Below are 22,378 nucleotides of genomic sequence, written 5' to 3' on the forward strand. Positions count from 1 at the left end.
ACCCGATGTTTACCCTGGTTAGCAGTGTAAACGTAAAAAAAACAAACAGTACATACTCACATTCCGGTGTCTGTCCTCCGGCGTCTCAGCTTCTCTGCACTGTGAGCGCCTTCCGGCCGGAAAGCGAGCACAGCGGTGACGCGGTGACGTCACCGCTGTGCTTTCCGGCTGGCACAGACACAGTGGAGAGAAGCAGAACGCCGGGGGACAGACACCGGAATGTAAGTATGTACTGTTTGTTTTTTTTACGTTTACGCTGGTAACCAGGGTAAACATCGGGTTACTAAGCGCGGCCCTGCGCTTAGTAACCCGATGTTTACCCTGGTTACCCGGGGACTTCGGCATCGCTCCAGCGCCGTGATTGCACCGTGTGACCGCAGCCTACGACGCTGGAGCGATAATCATACGCCGCTGCGACGTCACGAATCGTGCCGTCGTAGCGATCAAAATTGCACTGTGTGACAGTACCCTTACATACATACATACAAGGTTCACACAGCCTGCCTATTTTGCACTTTGGAATTAACATAACTCTATATAAATAAAACTGCAGCAGTGTCCACTTGACACTCTGAAAGCACTTTAAGGCCATACAACAAAAACCACAGCCATATACAAAATACAGCTTCATATAATGTACTGCCAATCCAAAATGACCAAAATAACACTGCACAGAGCCTATCCCAGCTCGGTATTACACACACACACACACTAAACAAATACACAACCAATTAGGATATTGACAAATAATACAGATAACAATTATTATCTTATTACTCTATTATTCAACTCTCATACGGACATAAACAGACAAAACACAAAACTCACTGGTGATGTGGATTCTTTGAACCGTGTTCGCAGCCTTTACCCAGAGGTATGGAGAGATCCAGAAGAGAGATTGCAAGTGCAAAACTGAGTGTAAGAATGAAATCTCACCTTGCTGCAGCTGGTGTTTTGCATGTCCAATCTCTCAGGAAGCCCCCACTTACGGATTCCGAATAGGCTGGTTACCACAGCCCCGGTCGGGCGCCAAAACTGTCGTAGCTGTTTTCATTCTGACCCAATGTCAGTACGCCAGATCACCAGTGAGACCAAATCAAGAGGTTACGCCCGTCATTTTACAAGCGCGCTTGGAGACAAAAAGATACCTCACACATATCCTGTGAGCAAGTCACTTTTATCTGATGTAATGCAGCAAGATGCAGTATTTTATACCATTTACAACAAATGTAACACACAATGTAATTCAAGTAGCCCCCACCATCACCCAGGGTCATACTGACCTTTATTCCTTACAACGTACCAAAAACATGTTGTGACTGACTATTGAGAACATACATGATAAGAAGTGTAGTCTCCTTGAAGGGGAGACCATCAGACTACTGCGTTAACAGATTCTAGTAATTCTAGCAATTAAAGGCAAGAGGCACTTAAAGGCAACCTATTAACCCTTCTAGATCACACTCACTGCACAAGTCTGCACCCCCCGGGTGTGAGGCACACCTAGTATGGTATTTGTGGGGGGGACAGACTCGCAGGATGGGATGAGGTATATGTCTCAGCAGGCGGTACCACAGAGGATGGGATTAGATACACGGCTCAGCAGGCGGTACCACAGTGGATGGGATTAGATACCTGGCTCAGCAGGCGGTACCACAGTGGATGGGATTAGATACCCGGCTCAGCAGGCGGTACCGCAGAGGATGGGATTAGATACACCGCCCAGCAGGAGGTACCACAGATGACGGGATTAGATACACAGCCCAGCAGGCGGTACCACAGAGGATAGGATTAGATACACCGCTCAGCAGGCGGTACCCAAAGAGGACCAGAATAGGTACATGGCTCAGCAGGCAGTACAACCGAGGATAGGATTAGATACATGGCTCAACAGGCAGTACCGCAGAGGATGGGATTAGATACACAGCTTATCAGGAGGTACCACAGAGGATGGGATTAGGTACACGGCTCAGAAGGCGGTACCCCACTGGAGGGGATTAGATGCATGGCTCAGCGCAGTACCACACTGGAGGGGATTAGATGCATGGCTCAGCAGGCGGTACCACACTGGAGGGGATTAGATGCACGTCTCACCACAGTACCACACTGGAGGGGATTAGATGCACGGCAAGCGCAGTACCACACTGGAGGGGATTAGATGCACGGCTCAGCATAGTACCACACTGGAGGGGATTAGAAGCACGGCTGAGCATAGTACCACACTGGAGGGGATTAGATGCACGGCTCAGCATAGTACCACACTGGAGGGGATTAGATGCACGGCTCAGCATAGTACCACACTGGAGGGGATCAGATGCACGGCTCAGCATAGTACCACACTGGAGGGGATTAGATGCACGGCTCAGCAGGCGGTACCACACTGGAGGGGAATAGATACATCAGTGATTATAGTTACAGATTCCGGTATACCGTGGCTTGGGTAATGGGCTTGGATACAGGGGCTGTGATGCCGCTCGCTCTTGTGGGGTCGCCTCCCGTAGAGATGAACGTACAGAGCCGACATTTGTACACAAACTGCTCACATATAATAAGTAGCACAGAGTCGACCAATCACGGGCTGGACGCCATGATGGCGAGTGCCCGGGACCTGATGTAGACAGACGTACAATGCCCACCCATCCCCCGGAGACACCGGATCCCAGCATCTTTCTTATATAATTAAAGTTCACCGCACACTCTGGTACTTGGGTGATGTAAGAAGAAAAAATGAGCAAATCACAGGAAAAATCAGATAACGTTACAAAAGAGACTTCATTCGATCGTAGCCTTTTCGCCCTATCCAGGCCTTATTCATTATGTCGTTGGATGAGGATAAGAGACATGTCTCAGAACGGGGCAGACCCCAGAATACGAGAATATACGAGAGCTTTGTAGTCCTGGGTGTCCTGGAGCAGCAGTGTGCCGGGCTGGAGAGTGGCGACGCTCCCACGCTTTTCACTAGGTTGTGAGCGTGTCCTCTCTCTGGTATATTCTCGTATTCTGGGGTCTGCCACCGCTCTGAAACATGAGTATCCTCATCCAACGACGTAATGAATAAGGCCTGGATAGGGCGAAACGGCTACAATCGAATATAGTCGCTTTTGCAACGTTATCTGATTTTTCCTGTGATTTGCTCATTTTTTTCTTCTGACTTTCACTGATTTAAATACAATTTTTCTTACAGCGCCCAAGTCCCAGAGCGAGCGGTAAACGTTAATTATACGGACTTGCCGTTACAGCAGCACCGTGCCATGGGACAGTGCAGGCCAATACTCTTCTTGCATCTTTCTCATAGACAATACGTTTCTGCTTTTCACCCCAAGATCCCTGATTGCTGGCAGTGAGTGGGAGAATTCTTGCTTATAGAAGCTCATAGGACCTAGTTGTAACAGCTGAAGGTTTGTTCCAATTGTATCCAGACAATCCTCTGATCTGATCCTATCATATCCAGGTCCTGTGCGTTTGTTACAGTGTATCAGTCCAGAGGACGCACTACTGCCCACATTGCAGCAAACCCTCAGCCTGGAGCAGTAGGAGGTCAGTGCGGGGCATCAGCTGCAGCTGTACATGCAAGTGTTTCTATCCAATAACAGCAAGCAGAGGACCGTGTCTGGGGCAGCAGATCACGGGTTTGTCATTCACACTGCAGGCGATCATCATTCGGTCCGCTCCACAAATGACGGAGGCTCCAGGAGGTGTCACCCCCCCGCTCACGAGTCTGCCCCGCCATTGCTTCCCTCTCGCTATGGGGGTCCGTGTTCTCGATGTTTCATACACAGTCACTATGAGACCACTCAAAATTGGTTTCGTCTCATTCCTCCAGGGTGGTCTCGGGTCTCAGATTTCTGGGCTTCGAGACCTTTCTAGCAGTCGATAATCTCTCAGCATAATCCTGGAGAATGAAAGGGAAATAAGAATATGGAAACTAAGACCTACCCTCCCCCCCCAAACAAAAAAAATCACAGGAAGAAGCCATTACATGGAATCCCAGCATCCTGCCCATGTACACTGCTGTGGACTACAACTTCCAGAGGGTATAGTGCGGATGTGTGCTGCCATCTAGAGGCCACAGTGGGTGTTACAGCCAAAATTAGCAAGAGCGCTAATGCCAACAAGGTGTGAGGGGTGCAGTGGAGGCGGCGAAAGAAATGGGGCGTAATTATTGGATCCAGTGGGGTATGTGCTCCTGAAAGTTGAGGGGGGGGGGGGGAGTAATCAGAGGATCCTTGTGCTTCTCTTACCTCCTCTCTGCAGACGTCCAGCATCACCCCGGCATGCATCAGACACCACAGCTCCCCGATCAGTGAGATGAAGATGTGTAAGATATCTGCCCATCTTCCCACTGTCATCATCAGGATCAGGAGGCCCCCCATCCGAACAAACACCGTCTGATAGGCCATCTGCTCTGTGGGGTTCTGGTGCTGCTCCTCTGCCGGACACAAACAGCAGAGATGGGAATCGGCCACAGCGAAAGCATTTCCCCAAAATAACAAGAAACAGTAGAGACAGGAGAGGGAGCACAGAAGGGGCGAGACAGGAGAGGAAGCACAGAGGGGGCGAGATGGGAGAGGGAGCACAGAGGGGGCGAGATACTATTGGGAGCACAGAGGGGGCGAGATGGGAGAGGGAGCACAGAGGGGGCGAGATACTATAGGGAGCACAGAGGGGCGAGACAGAAGCGGGAGCACAGAGGGGGCGAGATACTATAGGGAGCAGAGAGGGGGCGAGAAGCTATAGGGAGCACAGAGGGGGCGATATGAGAGAGGGAACACAGAGGGGGCGATATGAGAGAGGGAACACAGAGGGGGCGAGACGCTATAGGGAGCACAGAGGGGGCGAGACGCTATAGGGAGCACAGAGGGGGCGAGACGCTATAGGGAGCACAGAGGGGGCGAGACGCTATAGGGAGCACAGAGGGGGCGAGATGGGAGAGGGAGCACAGAGGGGGCGAGATGTGATAGGAGAGGGAGCATAGAGGGGGCGAGATGGGAGAGGGAGCACAAAGGGGGCGAGATGTGAGAGGGAGCACAGAAGGGGCGAGATGTGATATGAGAGGGAGCACAGAGGGGGCGAGACGCTATAGGGAGCACAGAGGGGGCGAGATGTGATGGGAGTGGTAACACAGAGGGGGCAAGGCGCTATAGGGAGCACAGACGGGGCGAGATGGGAGGGAGCACAGAGGGGGCGAGACGCTATAGGGAACACAGAGGGGGTGAGATGCTATAGGGAGCACAGAGGGGTGAGACGCTATATGGAGCACAGAGGGGGCGAGATGCTATAGGGTGCACAGAGGGGGCGAGATGCTATAGGGAGCCCAAAGGGGTGAGACGCTATAGGGACCACAGAGGGGGCGAGACGCTATAGGGTGCACAGAGGGGGCGAGATGCTATAGGGAGCACAGAGGGTGAGATGCTATAGGGTGCAGAGGGGGCGAGACGCTATAGGGAGCACAGAGGGGGCGAGATGGGAGAGGGAGCACAGAGGGGGCAAGATGTGATAGGAGAGGGAGCACAGAGGGGGTGAGATGGGAGAGGGAGCACAGAGGGGACGATATGGGAGAGGGAACACAGAGGGTGCGAGATGGGAGAGGGAACACAGAGGGGGCGAGACCCTATAGGGAGCACAAAGGGGGCGAGATGGGAGAGGGAGCACAGAGGGGGCGAGATGTGATAGGAGAGGGAGCACAGAGGTGTAGACGCTATAGGGAGCACAGAGGGGGCGAGATGTGATGAGAGTGGTAACACAGAGGGGGCGAGGAGCTATAGGGAGCACAGACGGGGCGAGATGGGAGAGGGAGCACAGAGGGGTGAGACGCTATAGGGAACACAGGGGCGAGATGCTATAGGGAGAACAGAGGGGTGAGACGCTATAGGGAACACAGGGGCGAGACGCTATAGGGAACACAGGGGCGAGACGCTATAGGGAGCACAGACGGGGCGAGATGCTATAGGGAGCACAGAGGGGTGAGACGCTATAGGGAACACAGGGGCGAGATGCTATAGGGAGAACAGAGGGGTGAGACGCTATAGGGAACACAGGGGCGAGACGCTATAGGGAGCACAGAGGGGGCGAGATGCTATAGGGTGCACAGAGGGGCGAGATGCTATAGGGAGCACAGAGGGGTGAGACGCTATAGGGAGCACAGAGGGGGCGATACGCTATAGGGTGCACAGAGGGGGCGAGATGCTATAGGGAGCACAGAGGGGGCAAGACGCTATGGGGTGCACAGAGGGGGCGAGATGCTATAGGGAGCACAGAGGGGGCGAGATGCTATAGGGAGCACAGAGGGGGCAAGACGCTATAGGGTGCACAGAGGGGGCGAGATGCTATAGGGAGCACAGAGGGGTGAGACGCTATAGGGAGCACAGAGGGGGCGATATGCTATAGGGAGCACAGAGGGGGCGAGACGCTATAGGGAGCACACAGGGCGAGATGTGATGGGAGAGGGAGCACAGAGGGGGCAAGATGGGAGAGGGAGCACAGAGGGGGCGAGACGCTATAGGGAGCACACAGGGCGAGATGTGATGGGAGAGGGAACACAGAGGGGGCAAGATGGGAGAGGGAACACAGAGGGGGCGAGACGCTATAGGGAGCACAGAGGGGACGAGATGTGATGGGAGAGGGAGCACAGAGGGGGCGAGATGGGAGAGGGAACACAGAGGGGGCGAGACGCTATAGGGAGCACAGAGGGGGCGAGATGTGATGGGAGAGGGAGCACAGAGGGGGCGAGATGGAAGAGGGAACACAGAGGGGGCGAGATGGGAGAGGGAACACAGAGGGGGTGAGATGGGAGAGGGAACACAGAGGGGGCGAGATGAGAGAGGGAGCACGGAGGGGGCGAGACGCTATAGGGAGCGCAGAGGGGGCGAGACGCTATAGGGAGCACAGAGGGGGCGAGATGTGATGGGAGAGAGCACAGAGGGGACGAGATGCTATAGGGGGCACAGAGGGGGCGAGATGCTATAGGGAGCACAGAGGGGGCGAGATGTGATGGGAGAGGGAGCACAGAGGGGGCGAGATGGGAGAGGGAACACGGGGTGAGATGTGATGGGAGAGGGAGCACAGAGGGGGCGAGATGCTATAGGGAACACAGAGGGTGCGAGATGGGAGAGGGAACAGAGGGAGCGAGATGGGAGAGGGAACACAGAGGGGGCGAGATGGGAGAGGGAGCACAGAGGGGGCGAGATGCTATACGGAGCACAGAGGGGGCGAGATGGGAGAGGGAACACAGAGGGGGCAAGATGGGAGAGGGAGCACAGAGGGGGTGAGACGCTATAGGAAGCACGGAGGGGGCGAGACGCTATAGGGAGCGCAGAGGGGGCGAGACGCTATAGGGAGCGCAGAGGGGGCGAGACGCTATAGGGTGCACAGAGGGGGCGAGATGCTATAGGGAGCACAGAGGGGTGAGATGCTATAGTGTGCACAGAGGGGGCGAGATGCTATAGGGAGCACAGAGGGGTGAGACGCTATAGGGTGCACAGAGGGGGCGAGATGCTATAGGGAGCACAGAGGGGTGAGATGCTATAGGGTGCACAGAGGGGGCGAGATGCTATAGGGAGCACAGAGAGGTGAGACGCTATAGGGTACACAGAGGGGCGAGATGCTATAGGGAGCACAGAGGGGTGAGATGCTATAGGGAGAACAGAGGGGGCGAGACGCTATAGGGAGCACAGAGGGGGCGATACGCTATAGGGTGCACAGAGGGGGCGAGATGCTATAGGGAGCACAGAGGGGGCAAGACGCTATAGGGTGCACAGAGGGGGCGAGATGCTATAGGGAGCACAGAGGGGTGAGACGCTATAGGGAGCACAGAGGGGGCGATATGCTATAGGGAGCACAGAGGGGGCGAGACGCTATAGGGAGCACACAGGGCGAGATGTGATGGGAGAGGGAGCACAGAGGGGGCGAGATGGGAGAGGGAACACAGAGGGGGCGAGACGCTATAGGGAGCACAGAGGGGGCGAGATGTGATGGGAGAGGGAGCACAGAGGGGGCGAGATGGAAGAGGGAACACAGAGGGGGCGAGATGGGAGAGGGAACACAGAGGGGGTGAGATGGGAGAGGGAACACAGAGGGGGCGAGATGAGAGAGGGAGCACGGAGGGGGCGAGACGCTATAGGGAGCGCAGAGGGGGCGAGACGCTATAGGGAGCACAGAGGGGGCGAGATGTGATGGGAGAGAGCACAGAGGGGACGAGACGCTATAGGGGGCACAGAGGGGGCGAGATGCTATAGGGAGCACAGAGGGGGCGAGATGTGATGGGAGAGGGAGCACAGAGGGGGCGAGATGGGAGAGGGAACACGGGGTGAGATGTGATGGGAGAGGGAGCACAGAGGGGGCGAGATGCTATAGGGAACACAGAGGGTGCGAGATGGGAGAGGGAACAGAGGGAGCGAGATGGGAGAGGGAACACAGAGGGGGCGAGATGGGAGAGGGAGCACAGAGGGGGCGAGATGCTATACGGAGCACAGAGGGGGCGAGATGGGAGAGGGAACACAGAGGGGGCAAGATGGGAGAGGGAGCACAGAGGGGGTGAGACGCTATAGGAAGCACGGAGGGGGCGAGACGCTATAGGGAGCGCAGAGGGGGCGAGACGCTATAGGGAGCGCAGAGGGGGCGAGACGCTATAGGGTGCACAGAGGGGGCGAGATGCTATAGGGAGCACAGAGGGGTGAGATGCTATAGTGTGCACAGAGGGGGCGAGATGCTATAGGGAGCACAGAGGGGTGAGACGCTATAGGGTGCACAGAGGGGGCGAGATGCTATAGGGAGCACAGAGGGGTGAGATGCTATAGGGTGCACAGAGGGGGCGAGATGCTATAGGGAGCACAGAGAGGTGAGACGCTATAGGGTGCACAGAGGGGCGAGATGCTATAGGGAGCACAGAGGGGTGAGATGCTATAGGGAGAACAGAGGGGGCGAGACGCTATAGGGAGCACAGAGGGGGCGATACGCTATAGGGTGCACAGAGGGGGCGAGATGCTATAGGGAGCACAGAGGGGGCAAGACGCTATAGGGTGCACAGAGGGGGCGAGATGCTATAGGGAGCACAGAGGGGTGAGACGCTATAGGGAGCACAGAGGGGGCGATATGCTATAGGGAGCACAGAGGGGGCGAGACGCTATAGGGAGCACACAGGGCGAGATGTGATGGGAGAGGGAGCACAGAGGGGGCGAGATGGGAGAGGGAACACAGAGGGGGCGAGACGCTATAGGGAGCACAGAGGGGGCGAGATGTGATGGGAGAGGGAGCACAGAGGGGGCGAGATGGGAGAGGGAACACAGAGGGGGCGAGACGCTATAGGGAGCACAGAGGGGGCGAGATGTGATGGGAGAGGGAGCACAGAGGGGGCGAGATGGGAGAGGGAACACAGAGGGGGCGAGATGGGAGAGGGAACACAGAGGGGGCGAGATGAGAGAGGGAGCACGGAGGGGGCGAGACGCTATAGGGAGCGCAGACGGGGCGAGACGCTATAGGGAGCACAGAGGGGGCGAGATGTGATGGGAGAGGGAGCACAGAGGGGACGAGACGCTATAGGGGGTACAGAGGGGGCGAGATGCTATAGGGGGTAGAGGGGCGGCGAGACGCTATAGGAAGCACAGAGGGGGCGAGACGCTATAGGGAGCACAGAGGGGGCGAGATGTGATGGGAGAGGGAGCACAGAGGGGGCGAGATGGGAGAGGGATCACAGAGGGGGCGAGATGTGATGGGAGAGGGAGCACAGAGGGGGCGAGATGCTATAGGGAGCACAGAGGGGGCGAGATGGGAGAGGGAGCGAGATGGGAGAGGGAACACAGAGGGGGCGAGATGGGAGAGGGAACACAGAGGGGGCGAGATGCTATACGGAGCACAGAGGGGGCGAGATGGGAGAGGGAACACAGAGGGGGTGAGATGGGAAAGGGAGCACAGAGGGGGTGAGACGCTATAGGAAGCACGGAGGGGGCGAGACGCTTTAGGGAGCACAGAGGGGGCGAGATGTGATGGGAGAAGGAGCACAGATGGGACGAGATGCTATAGGGGGCACAGAGGGGGCAAGATGCTATAGGGAGCACAGAGGGGGCGAGACGCTATAGGGAGCACAGGGGACGAGACGCTATAGGGAGCACAGAGGGGAAGAGACGCTATAGGCAGCAAAGAGGGGCGAGACGCTATAGGGAGCACAGAGGGGGCGAGATGTCATGGGAGAGGGAGCACAGAGGGGGCGAGATGTCATGGGAAAGGGAGCACAGAGGGGGCGAGACACTATAGGGGGCACAGAGGGGGCAAGACGCTATAGGGAGCACAGAGGGGGCAAGACGCTATAGGGGTCACAGAGGGGGCGAGATGCTATAGGGAGCACAGGGGCGAGACGCTATAGGGAGCACAGAGGGGTCGAGAGGCTATAGGGAGCACAGAAGGGGCGAGATGCTATAGGGAGCACAGAGGGGGCGAGATGGGAGAGGGAACACAGAGGGGGCGAGATGGGAGAGGGAACACAGAGGGTGTGACGCTATAGGGAGCACGGAGGGGGCGAGACGCTATAGGGAGCACAGAGGGGACGAGACGCTATAGGGGGCACAGAGGGGGCGAGATGCTATAGGGAGCACAGAGGGGCGAGACGCTATAGGGAGCACAGAGGGGACGAGACGCTATAGGGAGCACAGAGGGGACGAGACGCTATAGGGAGCACAGAGGGGGCGAGATGTGATGGGAGAGGGAGCACAGAGGGGGCGAGACGCTATAGGGAGCACAGAGGGGGCGAGACACTATAGGGGGCAAGACGCTATAGGGAGCACAGAGGGGGCAAGACGCTATAGGGGTCACAGAGGGGGCGAGATGCTATGCTATAGGGAGCACAGGGGCGAGATGCTATAGGGAGCACAGAGGGGTCGAGAGGCTATAGGGAGCACAGAGGGGGCGAGATGCTATAGGTAGCACAGAGGGGGCGAGATGGGAGAGGGAACACAGAGGGGGCGAGATGGGAGAGGGAACACAGGGGGTGAGACGCTATAGGGAGCACGGAGGGGGCGAGACGCTATAGGGAGCACAGAGGGGACGAGATGCTATAGGGAGCACAGAGGGGATGAAACGCTATAGGGAGCACAGGGGGCGAGATGCTATAGGGAGCACAGAGGGGGCCAGACGCTATAGGGAGCACAGAGGGGGCGAGACGCTATAGGGGGCACAGAGGGGGCGAGACGCTATAGGGAGCACAGGGGCAAGATGCTATAGGGAGCACAGGGGGCGAGACGCTATAAGGAGCACAGGGGGCGCGAGATGCTATAGGAGGGCACAGAGGGGGCGAGACGCTATAGGGAGCACAGAGGGGACGAGACGCTATAGGGAGCACAGAGGGGGCGAGACGCTATAGGGAGCACAGAGGGGACGAAACGCTATAGGGAGCACAGAGGGGCGAGACGCTATAGGGACCCCAGAGGGGGCGAGATGTGATGGGAGAGGGAGCACAGAGGGGATGAAACGCTATAGGGGGCACAGAGGGGGCGAGACGCTATAGGGAGCGAGATGTGATGGGAGAGGGAGCACAGAGGGGGCGAGACGCTATAGGGGGCACAGAGGGGACGAGACGCTATAGGGAGCACAGAGGGGGCGAGATGCTATAGGGGGCACAGAGGGGGTGAGACGCTATAGGGAGTACAGGGGTGAGACGCTATAGGGAGTACAGGGGCGAGACGCAATAGGGAGCACAGTGGGGGCCAGACGCTATAGGGAGCAGAGGGGGCGATACGCTATAGGGGGCACAGAGGGGGCGAGACGCTATAGGGAGCACAGAGGGGGCGAGATGCTATAGGGGTACAGAGGGGGCGAGAAGCTATAGGGAGCACAGAAGGGGCGAGATGTGATGGGAGAGGGAGCACAGAGGGGGCGAGATGCTATAGGGAGCACAGAGGGGTGAGACGCTATAGGGAGCACAGAGGGGTGAGACGCTATAGGGAGAACAGAGGGGGCGAGATGTGATGGGAGAGGGAGCACAGAGGGGGCAAGACGCTATAAGGGGCACAGAGGGGACGAGATGCTATAGGAAGCACAGAGGGGGCGAGATGCTATAGGGGGCACAGAGGGGGCGAGACGCTATAGGGAGTACAGGGGCGAGATGCTATAGGGAGCACAGAGGGGGCGAGACGCTATAGGGAGCACAGGGGGCGAGATGCTATAGGGAGCACAGAGGGGTCAGACGCTATAGGGAGCACAGAGGGGGCAAGACGCTATAGGGGGCACAGAGGGGGCGAGACGCTATAGGGAGCACAGGGGCAAGATGCTATAGGGAGCACAGGGGGCGAGACGCTATAGGGAGCACAGAGGGGGCGAGACACTATAGGCGGCACAGAGGGGGCAAGACGCTATAGGGAGCACAGATGGGGCAAGACGCTATAGGGGTCACAGAGGGGGCGAGATGCTATAGGGAGCACAGGGGCGAGACGCTATAGGGAGCACAGAGGGGTCGAGAGGCTATAGGGAGCACAGAGGGGGCGAGATGCTATAGGGAGCACATAGGGGGCGAGATGCTATAGGGAGCACAGAGGGAGCGAGATGGGAGAGGGAACACAGAGGGTGTGACGCTATAGGGAGCACGGAGGGGGCGAGACGCTATAGGGAGCACAGAGGGGACGAGACGCTATAGGGGGCACAGAGGGGGCGAGATGCTATAGGGAGCACAGAGGGGCGAGACGCTATAGGAAGTACAGGGGTGAGACGCTATAGGGAGTACAGGGGCGAGACGCTATAGGGAGTACAGGGGCGAGACGCTATAGGGAGCACAGAGGGGGCGAGACGCTATAGGGAGCACAGGGGGCGAGATGCTATAGGGAGGACAGTGGGTGCCAGACGCTATAGGGAGCAGAGGGGGCGATACACTATAGGGGGCACAGAGGGGGCGAGACGCTATAGGGAGCACGGAGGGGGCGAGACACTATAGGGTGCACGGAGGGGCGAGACACTATAGGGAGCACGGAGGGGGCGAGACGCTATAGGGAGCACAGAGGGGGCGAGATGCTATAGGGAGCACGGAGGGGTCGAGACGCTATAGGGAGCACGGAGGGGGCGAGACGCTATAGGGAGCACAGAGGGGGCGAGACGCTATAGGGAGCACGGAGGGGGCGAGACACTATAGGGAGCACGGAGGGAGCATAGAGGGCGAGACGAGAAAGGGAGAACGGAGATGGGAAGAATGTACACGATGGGAGAGGAGGTGCAGAGGGGATGTCATGGGAGAGGAGGCACGACAGGTGTGCGATCTCGATGGGAAAGGGTACACTATGGGAGTGGGAGCCCGGCAGAGGTATGACAGGAGAGGACATGTGACGACAGAGGGGCACGGTGGGTCCACGACGGCAGTGGGAGCGCATAGGTGGTATGCTAAGAAAAGGAACACAGATGAGGGGGAGCGTCAGGACAGAGATCACGGTGGGTGCAGGATGGCAGAGGGAGCGCTGCGGATTTGTAGGGTTGTTGTGTGCCGTCCCCTGCGGGTGCAGTGCTGGGGGCCATGGTGTGAGACATTTCGCGGCCCCCCAGGGCTGTATCTGCTCCTTTCTTGGGCGCTGCGGTCCTCACCTTGCATGTAGATCACCAGCAGGGTGTAGCAGATGGTCAGCGGTGTCCAGAACCTCACGGCCTCGGCCGTGCTGAGGAAGTCGCGGTTGATCACAGCCACAGCGGCCAGATCGGACACCAGGAATGCCACTCTCAGTGCCCGCCACAGCACTGCAGGGATGTCATGCCAGCTGGCCAGCAGAGACAGGCAGACCCCACAGTAGCGCTTACTGCTGTGCAGCTGGTACATGGCTGCCACGTGCCGGCACATCCTCCTCGTCTGCCACACAATCAGCCCCGAGAGCCCCACCGCCAGCAGCAGGTTCCAGGTCCGGTGCGGGGCCCCTTCATGCAGGTAATCCAGGCTACAGGTCACCCCACATCCCAGGGAAAACTGACAGAGGAGGAAAAGCTGGGAACTCCGGCTGCCCTGCTGAGACAGAGATGCGTTACGCTCCAGTCATGCTCATTTCTGGTTCTGCCCCTGTGGTGTCAAGGGCGGCTAATATTCTGTTCTGTTGAGGTGATCGGAGGGTTTTATAGTGTTTATGCCAAATTCTGTGATGTCATCAAGTGCTCAGGACAGATGTGACATCATGATGTCATGTGATGTCATCAGCCCCTGTTCTTGTCAATCTTTTACAAACCTTGTGTAGAGACAAGATCATGGACACTGCCCGGAGGGAGAACTCCAGGACCACCAGAGCGCCCACCCGGGGCCCCAGGAGGGAGTAGATGAAGGTGAGGAGCAGGAGATGGAGGAGGTCGCGGAGCCGAGACGAGGAGCTGAGCTGGGCCGCCTTCTTCTGCCTCTCGGGGTCACTGCAGGCGAGAAAAGATGGAGAATGCCGGGAACAGAGTGATGGCGAGCGAGCGGCCTCTGGGCGTCTAGTTAACATTCTGTACTGGAGGAGTTAGGGCGTACTAGTTAGCAGTCTGTACTGGAGGAGTTAGGGAGTACTAGTTAGCAGTCTGTACTGGAGGAGTTAGGGAGTACTAGTTAGCAGTCTACTGGAGGAGTTAGGGAGTACTAGTTAGCAGTCTGTACTGGAGGAGTTAGGGAGTACTAGTTAGCAGTCTGTACTGGAGGAGTTAGGGAGTACTAGTTAGCAGTCTGTACTGGAGGAGTTAGGGAGTACTAGTTAGCAGTCTGTACTGGAGGAGTTAGGGAGTACTAATTAGTAGTTAGCAGTCTGTACTGGAGGAGTTAGGGAGCACTAGTTAGCAGTCTGTACTGGAGGAGTTAGGGAGCACTAGTTAGCAGTCTGTACTGGAGGAGTTAGGGCGTACTAGTTAGCAGTCTGTACTGGAGGAGTTAGGGAGTACTAGTTAGCAACCAGAAGAGAGTTCTAGGTAGCAGCAGTGTAGATAGCACGTACTAGTTAGTAGCTTGTAGAGATGTAGTTAGTAAGGACTAGTCTATTGCAGTGAGTACTAGTTAGCTATCTCAGTATAGAGTACTGGTTCGCAGTCTCTAGCAGTGTAGTTAATGAGTAATTAGCAGTTAGTACTAGTTAGCAGTCTCTATTGGCATAGTTAGTGTGTAATAACAGTGAGTACTAGTGATCAGCCTGTAGTGGTGTAGTTAGTGAGTACTAGTTAGCTTTGTATTCATATAGTTAGTGAGCGATAACTAGCAGCTTGTAGTGGTGTAGTTAGTGAGTAGTAGTTAGTTGTCAGTACTAGTTAACAGTCTCTATTGGTATAGTGAGTAATAACAGTGAGTACTAGTTAGCAGTCTATAGTTGTAGTTAGTGAATAGTAATAACAGTGAGTACTAGTTAGCATTCTATAGGTGTAGTTAGTGAATAGTAATAACTACTAGTTAGCAGTCTATAGGTGTAGTTAGTGAATAGTAACAGTGAATACTAGTTAGCAGTCTATAGGTATAGTTAATAGTAATAACAGTGAGTACTAGTTAGCAGTCTATGGGTGTAGTTAGTGAGTAGTAATAGCAGTTAGTACTATTTAGCAGCCTGTAGAGGTGTAGTTACTGAGTAGTAATAGCAGATAGTACTAGTTAGCTGTCTGTAGGTGTAGTTATTGAGTAGTAATAGCAGTTAGTACTAGTTAGCTGTCTGTAGGTGTAGTTACTGAGTAGTAATAGCAGATAGTACTAGTTAGCTGTCTATATGTGTAGTTAGTGAATAGTAATAGCAGATAGTACTAGTTAGCTGTCTATAGGTGTAGTTAGTGAGTAGTAATAGCAGATAGTACTAGTTAGCTGTCTATAGGTGTAGTAATAGTACTAGTTAACTGTCTATAGGTGTAGTTAGTAGTAATAGCAGATAGTACTAGTTAGCAGTCTATATGTGTAGTTAGTGAGTAGTAATAGTACTAGTTAGTCTATAGGTGTATTTAGTAGTAATAGCAGATAGTACTAGTTAGCAGCCTGTAGAGGTGTAGTTAGCAGTGAGTATTAGCTGTCTATAGGAGTAGTTAGTGAGTAGTAATAGTACTAGTTAGCAGTCTATAGGTGTAGTTAATAGCGCAGGGCCTCTCTTAAAGAACTTATAAAGACAGGCCACAAGAATGTATGGTTAAAAAATACAAATTTTATTTGAAACAAGATAAAAATATCTCAATCATAAACACATGGATATAATGTTGAAAAATACCTCCAATCTAATATAGGTCCGGTGAAGGAACCCGTATAATATCTAAATCTCAATACAAAAAATGTATGCTTTGATATGCCATCTAGTGGCTATTGGTTATATACATCAGCATCATAACGGCAGCTATAGAAAAAGGTTAAAGTGCATGGTGCCTATATTTCTATGTGTATATAATAGTGGCTTATTAGTAACCTTATAAAGAGACCACACATGAATGAAAATCTATAGTGTACTCATAAGTATAACTGTCCACTATTATACCTCAAGTGCTAAAAAGCCAAATACATACCGATGTCAATAGTGATAGATGGACCTACACTGCCTCCCTGCAATAGAATGCAATTCAGGTATCAGGAGACCCTACAGGAAACCCTGTGTCAAAAGTGTGACGGTACCTGTTGTAGCATAGCAGACCAAATACATCTGCATGCGGCATAAGGCTGAAACACCAAGAAAACAGAAACCTAAAACATAGTTACCGGGATGGGAGACACCGGACCCAAGAACCCCTACGCGCGTTTCGATGTGTATTCTTCTTCCGGGTGTATTCTTCTTCACGCCCCCGGAAGAAGAATACACATCGAAACGCGCGTAGGGGTTCTTGGGTCCGGTGTCTCCCATCCCGGTAACTATGTTTTAGGTTTCTGTTTTCTTGGTGTTTCAGCCTTATGCCGCATGCAGATGTATTTGGTCTGCTATGCTACAACAGGTACCGTCACACTTTTGACACAGGGTTTCCTGTAGGGTCTCCTGATACCTGAATTGCATTCTATTGCAGGGAGGCAGTGTAGGTCCATCTATCACTATTGACATCGGTATGTATTTGGCTTTTTAGCACTTGAGGTATAATAGTGGACAGTTATACTTATGAGTACACTATAGATTTTCATTCATGTGTGGTCTCTTTATAAGGTTACTAATAAGCCACTATTATATACACATAGAAATATAGGCACCATGCACTTTAACCTTTTTCTATAGCTGTCGTTATGATGCTGATGTATATAACCAATAGCCACTAGATGGCATATCAAAGCATACATTTTTTGTACTGAGATTTAGATATTATACGGGTTCCTTCACCGGACCTATATTAGATTGGAGGTATTTTTCAACATTATATCCACGTGTTTATGATTGAGATATTTTTATCTTGTTTCAAATAAAATTTGTATTTTTTAACCATACATTCTTGTGGCCTGTCTTTATAAGTTCTTTAAGAGAGGCCCTGCGCTATTCAGTATTTATGAATGTGTTATGCTATATATTTATGGACTAATTATGTATACTATAGGTGTAGTTAGTAGTAATAGCAGATAGTACTAGTTAGCAGTCTATATGTGTAGTTAGTGAGTAGTAATAGTACTAGTTAGCAGTCTATAGGTGTAGTTAGTAGTAATAGCAGATAGTACTAGTTAGCAGCCTGTAGAGGTGTAGTTAGCAGTGAGTATTAGCTGTCTATAGTAGTTAGTGAGGAGTAGTAATAGTACTAGTTAGCAGTCTATAGGTGTAGTTAGTAGTAATAGCAGATAGTACTAGTTAGCAGCCTGTAGAGGTGTAGTTAGCAGTGAGTATTAGCTGTCTATAGTAGTTAGTGAGGAGTAGTAATAGTACTAGTTAGCAGTCTATAGGTGTAGTTAGTAGTAATAGCATAGTACTAGTTAGCAGTCTATATGTGTAGTTAGTGAGTAGTAATAGTACTAGTTAGCAGTCTATAGGTGTAGTTAGTAGTAATAGCAGATAGTACTAGTTAGCCGCCTGTAGAGGTGTAGTTAGCGGCAGTGAGTACTAGTTAGTCCCTGGTTAGCGCTGGGTGTGCTCTTACTTCAGACACATGATGTACAGATGGACCTTCATCAGGGTGTAGAGGACGGACACGGCGCAGGCCCCGACCAGACCTGTGGAGAGGGAGACAGGGGTATAAGCTGCGTTTTATACAGGGTACAGCGCTGACTGGGGGTCCTGCTGGGGACGAAGGGTCTCACCTTGTAGGAAGGAATCCACGCTGCCCCATGGGCTCCAGGGCACCTCGGGGAGGAAGGAGGCCACATAGGAGAGGAGCCCCATGCTGGTGATGTGGAAGGACGAGGCTGCTCTGCTCTTCCTCTGTAGTGAGACTAAAGGTCAGTCCTGATAAACTGTGCAAAGGGGCAGACGTTAACCCCTGCCGGCCCACTGTCTACAGGCAAAGGGGCAGACGTTAACCCCTGCTGGCCCACTGTCTACAGGCAAAGGGGCAGATGTTAACCCCTGCCGGCCCACTGTCTACAGGCAAAGGGGCAGACCATAACCCCTGCTGGCCCACTGTCTACAGGCAAAAGGGCAGATGTTAACCCCTGCTGGCCCACTGTCTACAGGCAAAGGGGCAGACGTTCACCCCTGCCGGCCCACTGACTACAGGCAAAGGGGCAGACGTTCACCCCTGCCGGCCCACTGTCTACAGGCAAAAGGGCAGACGCTAACCCCTGCCGGCCCACTGTCTACAGGCAAAGGGGCAGATGCTAACCCCTGCCGGCCCACTGTCTACAGGCAAAGGGGCAGACGGTAACTCTTGCTGGCCCACTGTCTACAGGCAAAGGGGCAGACGGTAACCCCTGCCGGCCCACTGTCTACAGGCAAAGGGGCAGACGGTCACCCCTGCCGGCCCACTGTCTACAGGCAAAAGGGCAGACGCTAACCCCTGCCGGCCCACTGTCTACAGGCAAAGGGGCAGATGCTAACCCCTGCCGGCCCACTGTCTACAGGCAAAGGGGCAGACGGTAACTCTTGCTGGCCCACTGTCTACAGGCAAAGGGGCAGACGGTAACCCCTGCCGGCCCACTGTCTACAGGCAAAGGGGCAGACGGTCACCCCTGCCGGCCCACTCTTTATAGGCAAAGGGGCAGACGTTCAGCCCTGCCGGCCCACTGACTACAGGCAAAGGGGCAGACAGTATCCCCTGCCGGGCACTGACTACAGGCAAAGGGGCAGACGTTCACCCCTGCCGGCCCACTGACTACAGGCAAAGGGGCAGACGCTAACCCCTGCCGGCCCACTGACTACAGGTAAAGGGGCAGACGATAACCCCTGCCGGCCCACTGACTACAGGCAAAGGGGCTGACGGTAACCCCTGCCGGCCCACTGTCTACAGGCAAAGAGGCAGACAGTATCCCCTGCCGGCGCACTGACTACAGGCAAAGGGGCAGACGTTCACCCCTGCCGGCCCACTGACTACAGGCAAAGGGGCAGACGCTAACCCCTGCCGGCCCACTGACTACAGGTAAAGGGGCAGACGATAACCCCTGCCGGCCCACTGACTACAGGCAAAGGGGCTGACGGTAACCCCTGCCGGCCCACTGTCTACAGGCAAAGAGGCAGACAGTATCCCCTGCCGGCGCACTGACTACAGGCAAAGGGGCAGACGTTCACCCCTGCCGGCCCACTGACTACAGGCAAAGGGGCAGACGCTAACCCCTGCCGGCCCACTGTCTACAGGCAAAGGGGCACACGTTAACCCCTGCCGGCCCACTGTCTACAGGCAAAGGGGCAGACACTATCCCCTGCTGGCCCACTGTCTACAGGCAAAGGGGCACACGTTAACCCCTGCCGGCCCACTGTCTACAGGCAAAGGGGCAGACACTATCCCCAGCAGGCCCACGCTCGCAGTCCCCAGGGCCCGGTCTGTGGCCCCAACCTCCCTGATGGCTGCATGCTCTCACTGCTGTACACCTGAACCTGGGAAGCAGCGGATGCCCGCCCATCACACCCTGTAATAAGAACAGGGGTCGTTGCTGTGGTTACCACACAATTCGGTTACCAAAAAACGTTTCCTTTTTGCACAATTTGTCGCTAAAATGTGACCTGATGTCACCAGTGAATATTTTCATAATTGGAGATTTGCTTTATTTGTCCTATGTGGCATAGCGCAGACATGGCGGTACGTCCCACAGCCGCCTCCGGCCGTAGCAGCACACCGCGAGGCATATACTACACCTGGGGAATCTGCAGCATCAACCAGAGCGTTGGCAGGAAAATCCTGCACAAAACACATGCAACAAGTTCTAAACAAGGAGGAGGTGTCAGCCTGTACATGTTCTGGGGGCAAAAAGCACAGTGTGAAGAGGGCCCTACAGTCAATCACCAGGAGCAATGGGCCGGAGATGGCCTCTGGTTATCACAGGGTTAATGCGGGGGTCAGCGAGACCTTGCCCTGGTGCAGAGGAGACAACTGGGAGGATTCTCCAGGTAAATATTTGCTGGTGACAGGACAAGGTCTGGGGCCTCGGTGAGCATCAGACATCGGAGCTGTGACCGGCGCAGCCCACCAGGTATAGGGTGACCCCCGGCCCCTCTGTAAAACTACTAAAAACCAGTTGTTGTTTCTCTGGGTAGGATTATGGCGTTTTGCTGCAGATGTGAATTAGCTTTTATTCTGCAGCGTTTTCTAGTAGAGAAGCTTCAATTCTGCACTTCATCAACTGTGATTTTGTAATCTGCATTTTGTCAGATTCTCCATAGAGGAGACATGCACTAAAATAAATATCTGTACAGTTCAGCGACGCCCGTACACGCAGCGGGCGACTTCTCGGACTCACATCAACGTCACCTGGATGATCAAACACCACAGTCTCTGCACAAACCCCCCTGTACTGCTGCTACATGGGAATATGGCTCAAAAGAAAAGCCGCACTCACCATTACAGAGGACTGAGGGCAGCACAGGTGGGAAACTGATGTCCAACCACTCCCATCATCCACAGAGGGGTGCACCAGTCACACTGATACGTGTAGTGATCCACTACAGCTAACCCCCATTACTGCCATCCATGCTGTTAGATCAGTGTGTGCACCCCCTCCTTGTGAATGATTGGAGTGGTAGTTCATCAGTGTTCCCACCTGTGCTGCCCCTCGGGACATTATATTGGGGGAGTGCATTGGATTCGCATTGCCCTGCGTGTCCCCCTCATTGTACAGATCGTATATTGTCCTCTATGGTTCTGCTCCATTGTATTTAGCTAATGAGCTGAGCTGGGTCAGCAGTTTTTACCTATTTATTACTTTTATTTGTGCTAGAAACACAGTAATTTACTAAGAAAGAGCTATCAGGACTGATGACAATCACAGCTGATGTGAGGTGACTTATCACCAGCAGGAGGCAGCCTCAGGACTCCTATTAGGGCTCACACAAGCATATTCATCGGATGAGCGCGATCTGATGGTTTATCGGATCGCACACGGCCCGGTATTATACTATGGGGCAGTGCAGATCTGTGAGTCAGCATGAGAAAACATCCAATAATCGGATCACGTGCACCCATACAAGTCTAGGGGTGAGTGGGAAACATCGGACTGCACTCGGATGTCATCACAGTCCAGTCCGACATCCGCAGACACAGGCATTGGAAATATTTAGTTCTCCAGAATCGGCTCACATTAAGCTGATGCTCTGATCAACCTCGGAGCTGAGATTAAGCCGAGCGTCAAGAACATGATGGATCCATAGACTCGTGTGACCCCGGCCTTACTGACACTTCATGACCCCCACTGATCACTTTCTGGGGTACTCGGGGTCTCCGCGCTCTAGAGAAAAACGTTGTGTCCTCAGTGTCTGCAGCTGCTTTCTCGTTGTAGGGCAGGATTCACAAATCGTTAGCGCTTATCGATGGCCCCTATTTCCCTACATTTTTTATGAGACCCCCTTGCCCTGCTCACATCATCCGCAGGATCCTCCGCACTCACGGCTATTTATAATCTGTTTACAAGTTGTCATTCCCTCATGTCCCACAGATCCCTGCACCTGCGGCCCACGTGGACCGGCACCAGTGTGGGGCTCGGGAATAGACCTTTACGCTGTTCACATGGGGGAAGGGAGCGCCACTGATATGGAGGGAACCACTGCCTGCTCCTCACTGGTCTATAAGAGAAGCCAGAAAACAACACTGCACAGTACCACTCCTCCTGTATATACACTGCACAGTACCACTCCTCCTGTATATATACATTGCACAGTACCGCTCCTCCTGTCCTGTATATATACACTGCACAGAACCACTCCTCCTATCCTGTATATATACACTGCACAGTACCACTCCTCCTGTCCTGTATATATACACTGCACAGTACCACTCCTCCTGTCCTGTATGTATACAGTGAACAGTACCACTCCTGTATATATACACTGCACAATACCACTCCTCCTGTCCTGTATATATACACTGCACAGTACCACTCCTCCTGTCCTGTATATATAAA

At 54.0% G+C, this 22,378-nt stretch overlaps 1 protein-coding gene across 2 annotated transcripts; it reads right to left on the minus strand.

The window, feature by feature from the left end:
* Positions 1 to 360: 360 nt before the first annotated feature.
* TMEM82 (transmembrane protein 82) lies at positions 361 to 18,378 on the minus strand. Of its 2 annotated transcripts, none has more exons than XM_077260428.1 (6): positions 18,134 to 18,378; positions 17,974 to 18,046; positions 14,178 to 14,352; positions 13,552 to 13,963; positions 4,242 to 4,429; positions 361 to 3,892 (listed from the first exon to the last, which is right to left on the minus strand). In XM_077260428.1, the coding sequence occupies exons 1-6, from the start codon at positions 18,213 to 18,215 to the stop codon at positions 3,812 to 3,814; spliced, it is 1,011 nt and encodes a 336-aa protein (XP_077116543.1). In that variant the 5' UTR covers positions 18,216 to 18,378; the 3' UTR covers positions 361 to 3,811. The 2 variants fall into 2 exon arrangements, with proteins under 2 accessions (XP_077116543.1, XP_077116544.1); XM_077260429.1 differs by having other exon boundaries at positions 13,552 to 13,960; positions 18,134 to 18,377.
* Between the last annotated feature and the right edge of the window lie 4,000 nt (positions 18,379 to 22,378).

Source organism: Ranitomeya variabilis, chromosome 4, assembly GCF_051348905.1.
Source record: "Ranitomeya variabilis isolate aRanVar5 chromosome 4, aRanVar5.hap1, whole genome shotgun sequence".
NCBI lineage: Eukaryota > Metazoa > Chordata > Amphibia > Anura > Dendrobatidae > Ranitomeya > Ranitomeya variabilis.

What these genes read in the sequence shown, in the direction of transcription:
- TMEM82 (XM_077260428.1), bottom strand. Translation starts at nt 18,215, where the DNA reads ATGGGGCTCCTCTCCTATGTGGCCTCCTTCCTCCCCGAGGTGCCCTGG. An exon ending in GCTGGTGATCTACATGCAAG is followed by an intron (nt 4,430 to 13,551) that starts GTGAGGACCGCA and finishes TGTGTCCGGCAG; the next exon opens with AGGAGCAGCACCAGAACCCC. An exon ending in TGGACGTCTGCAGAGAGGAG is followed by an intron (nt 3,893 to 4,241) that starts GTAAGAGAAGCA and finishes TTCATTCTCCAG; the next exon opens with GATTATGCTGAGAGATTATC.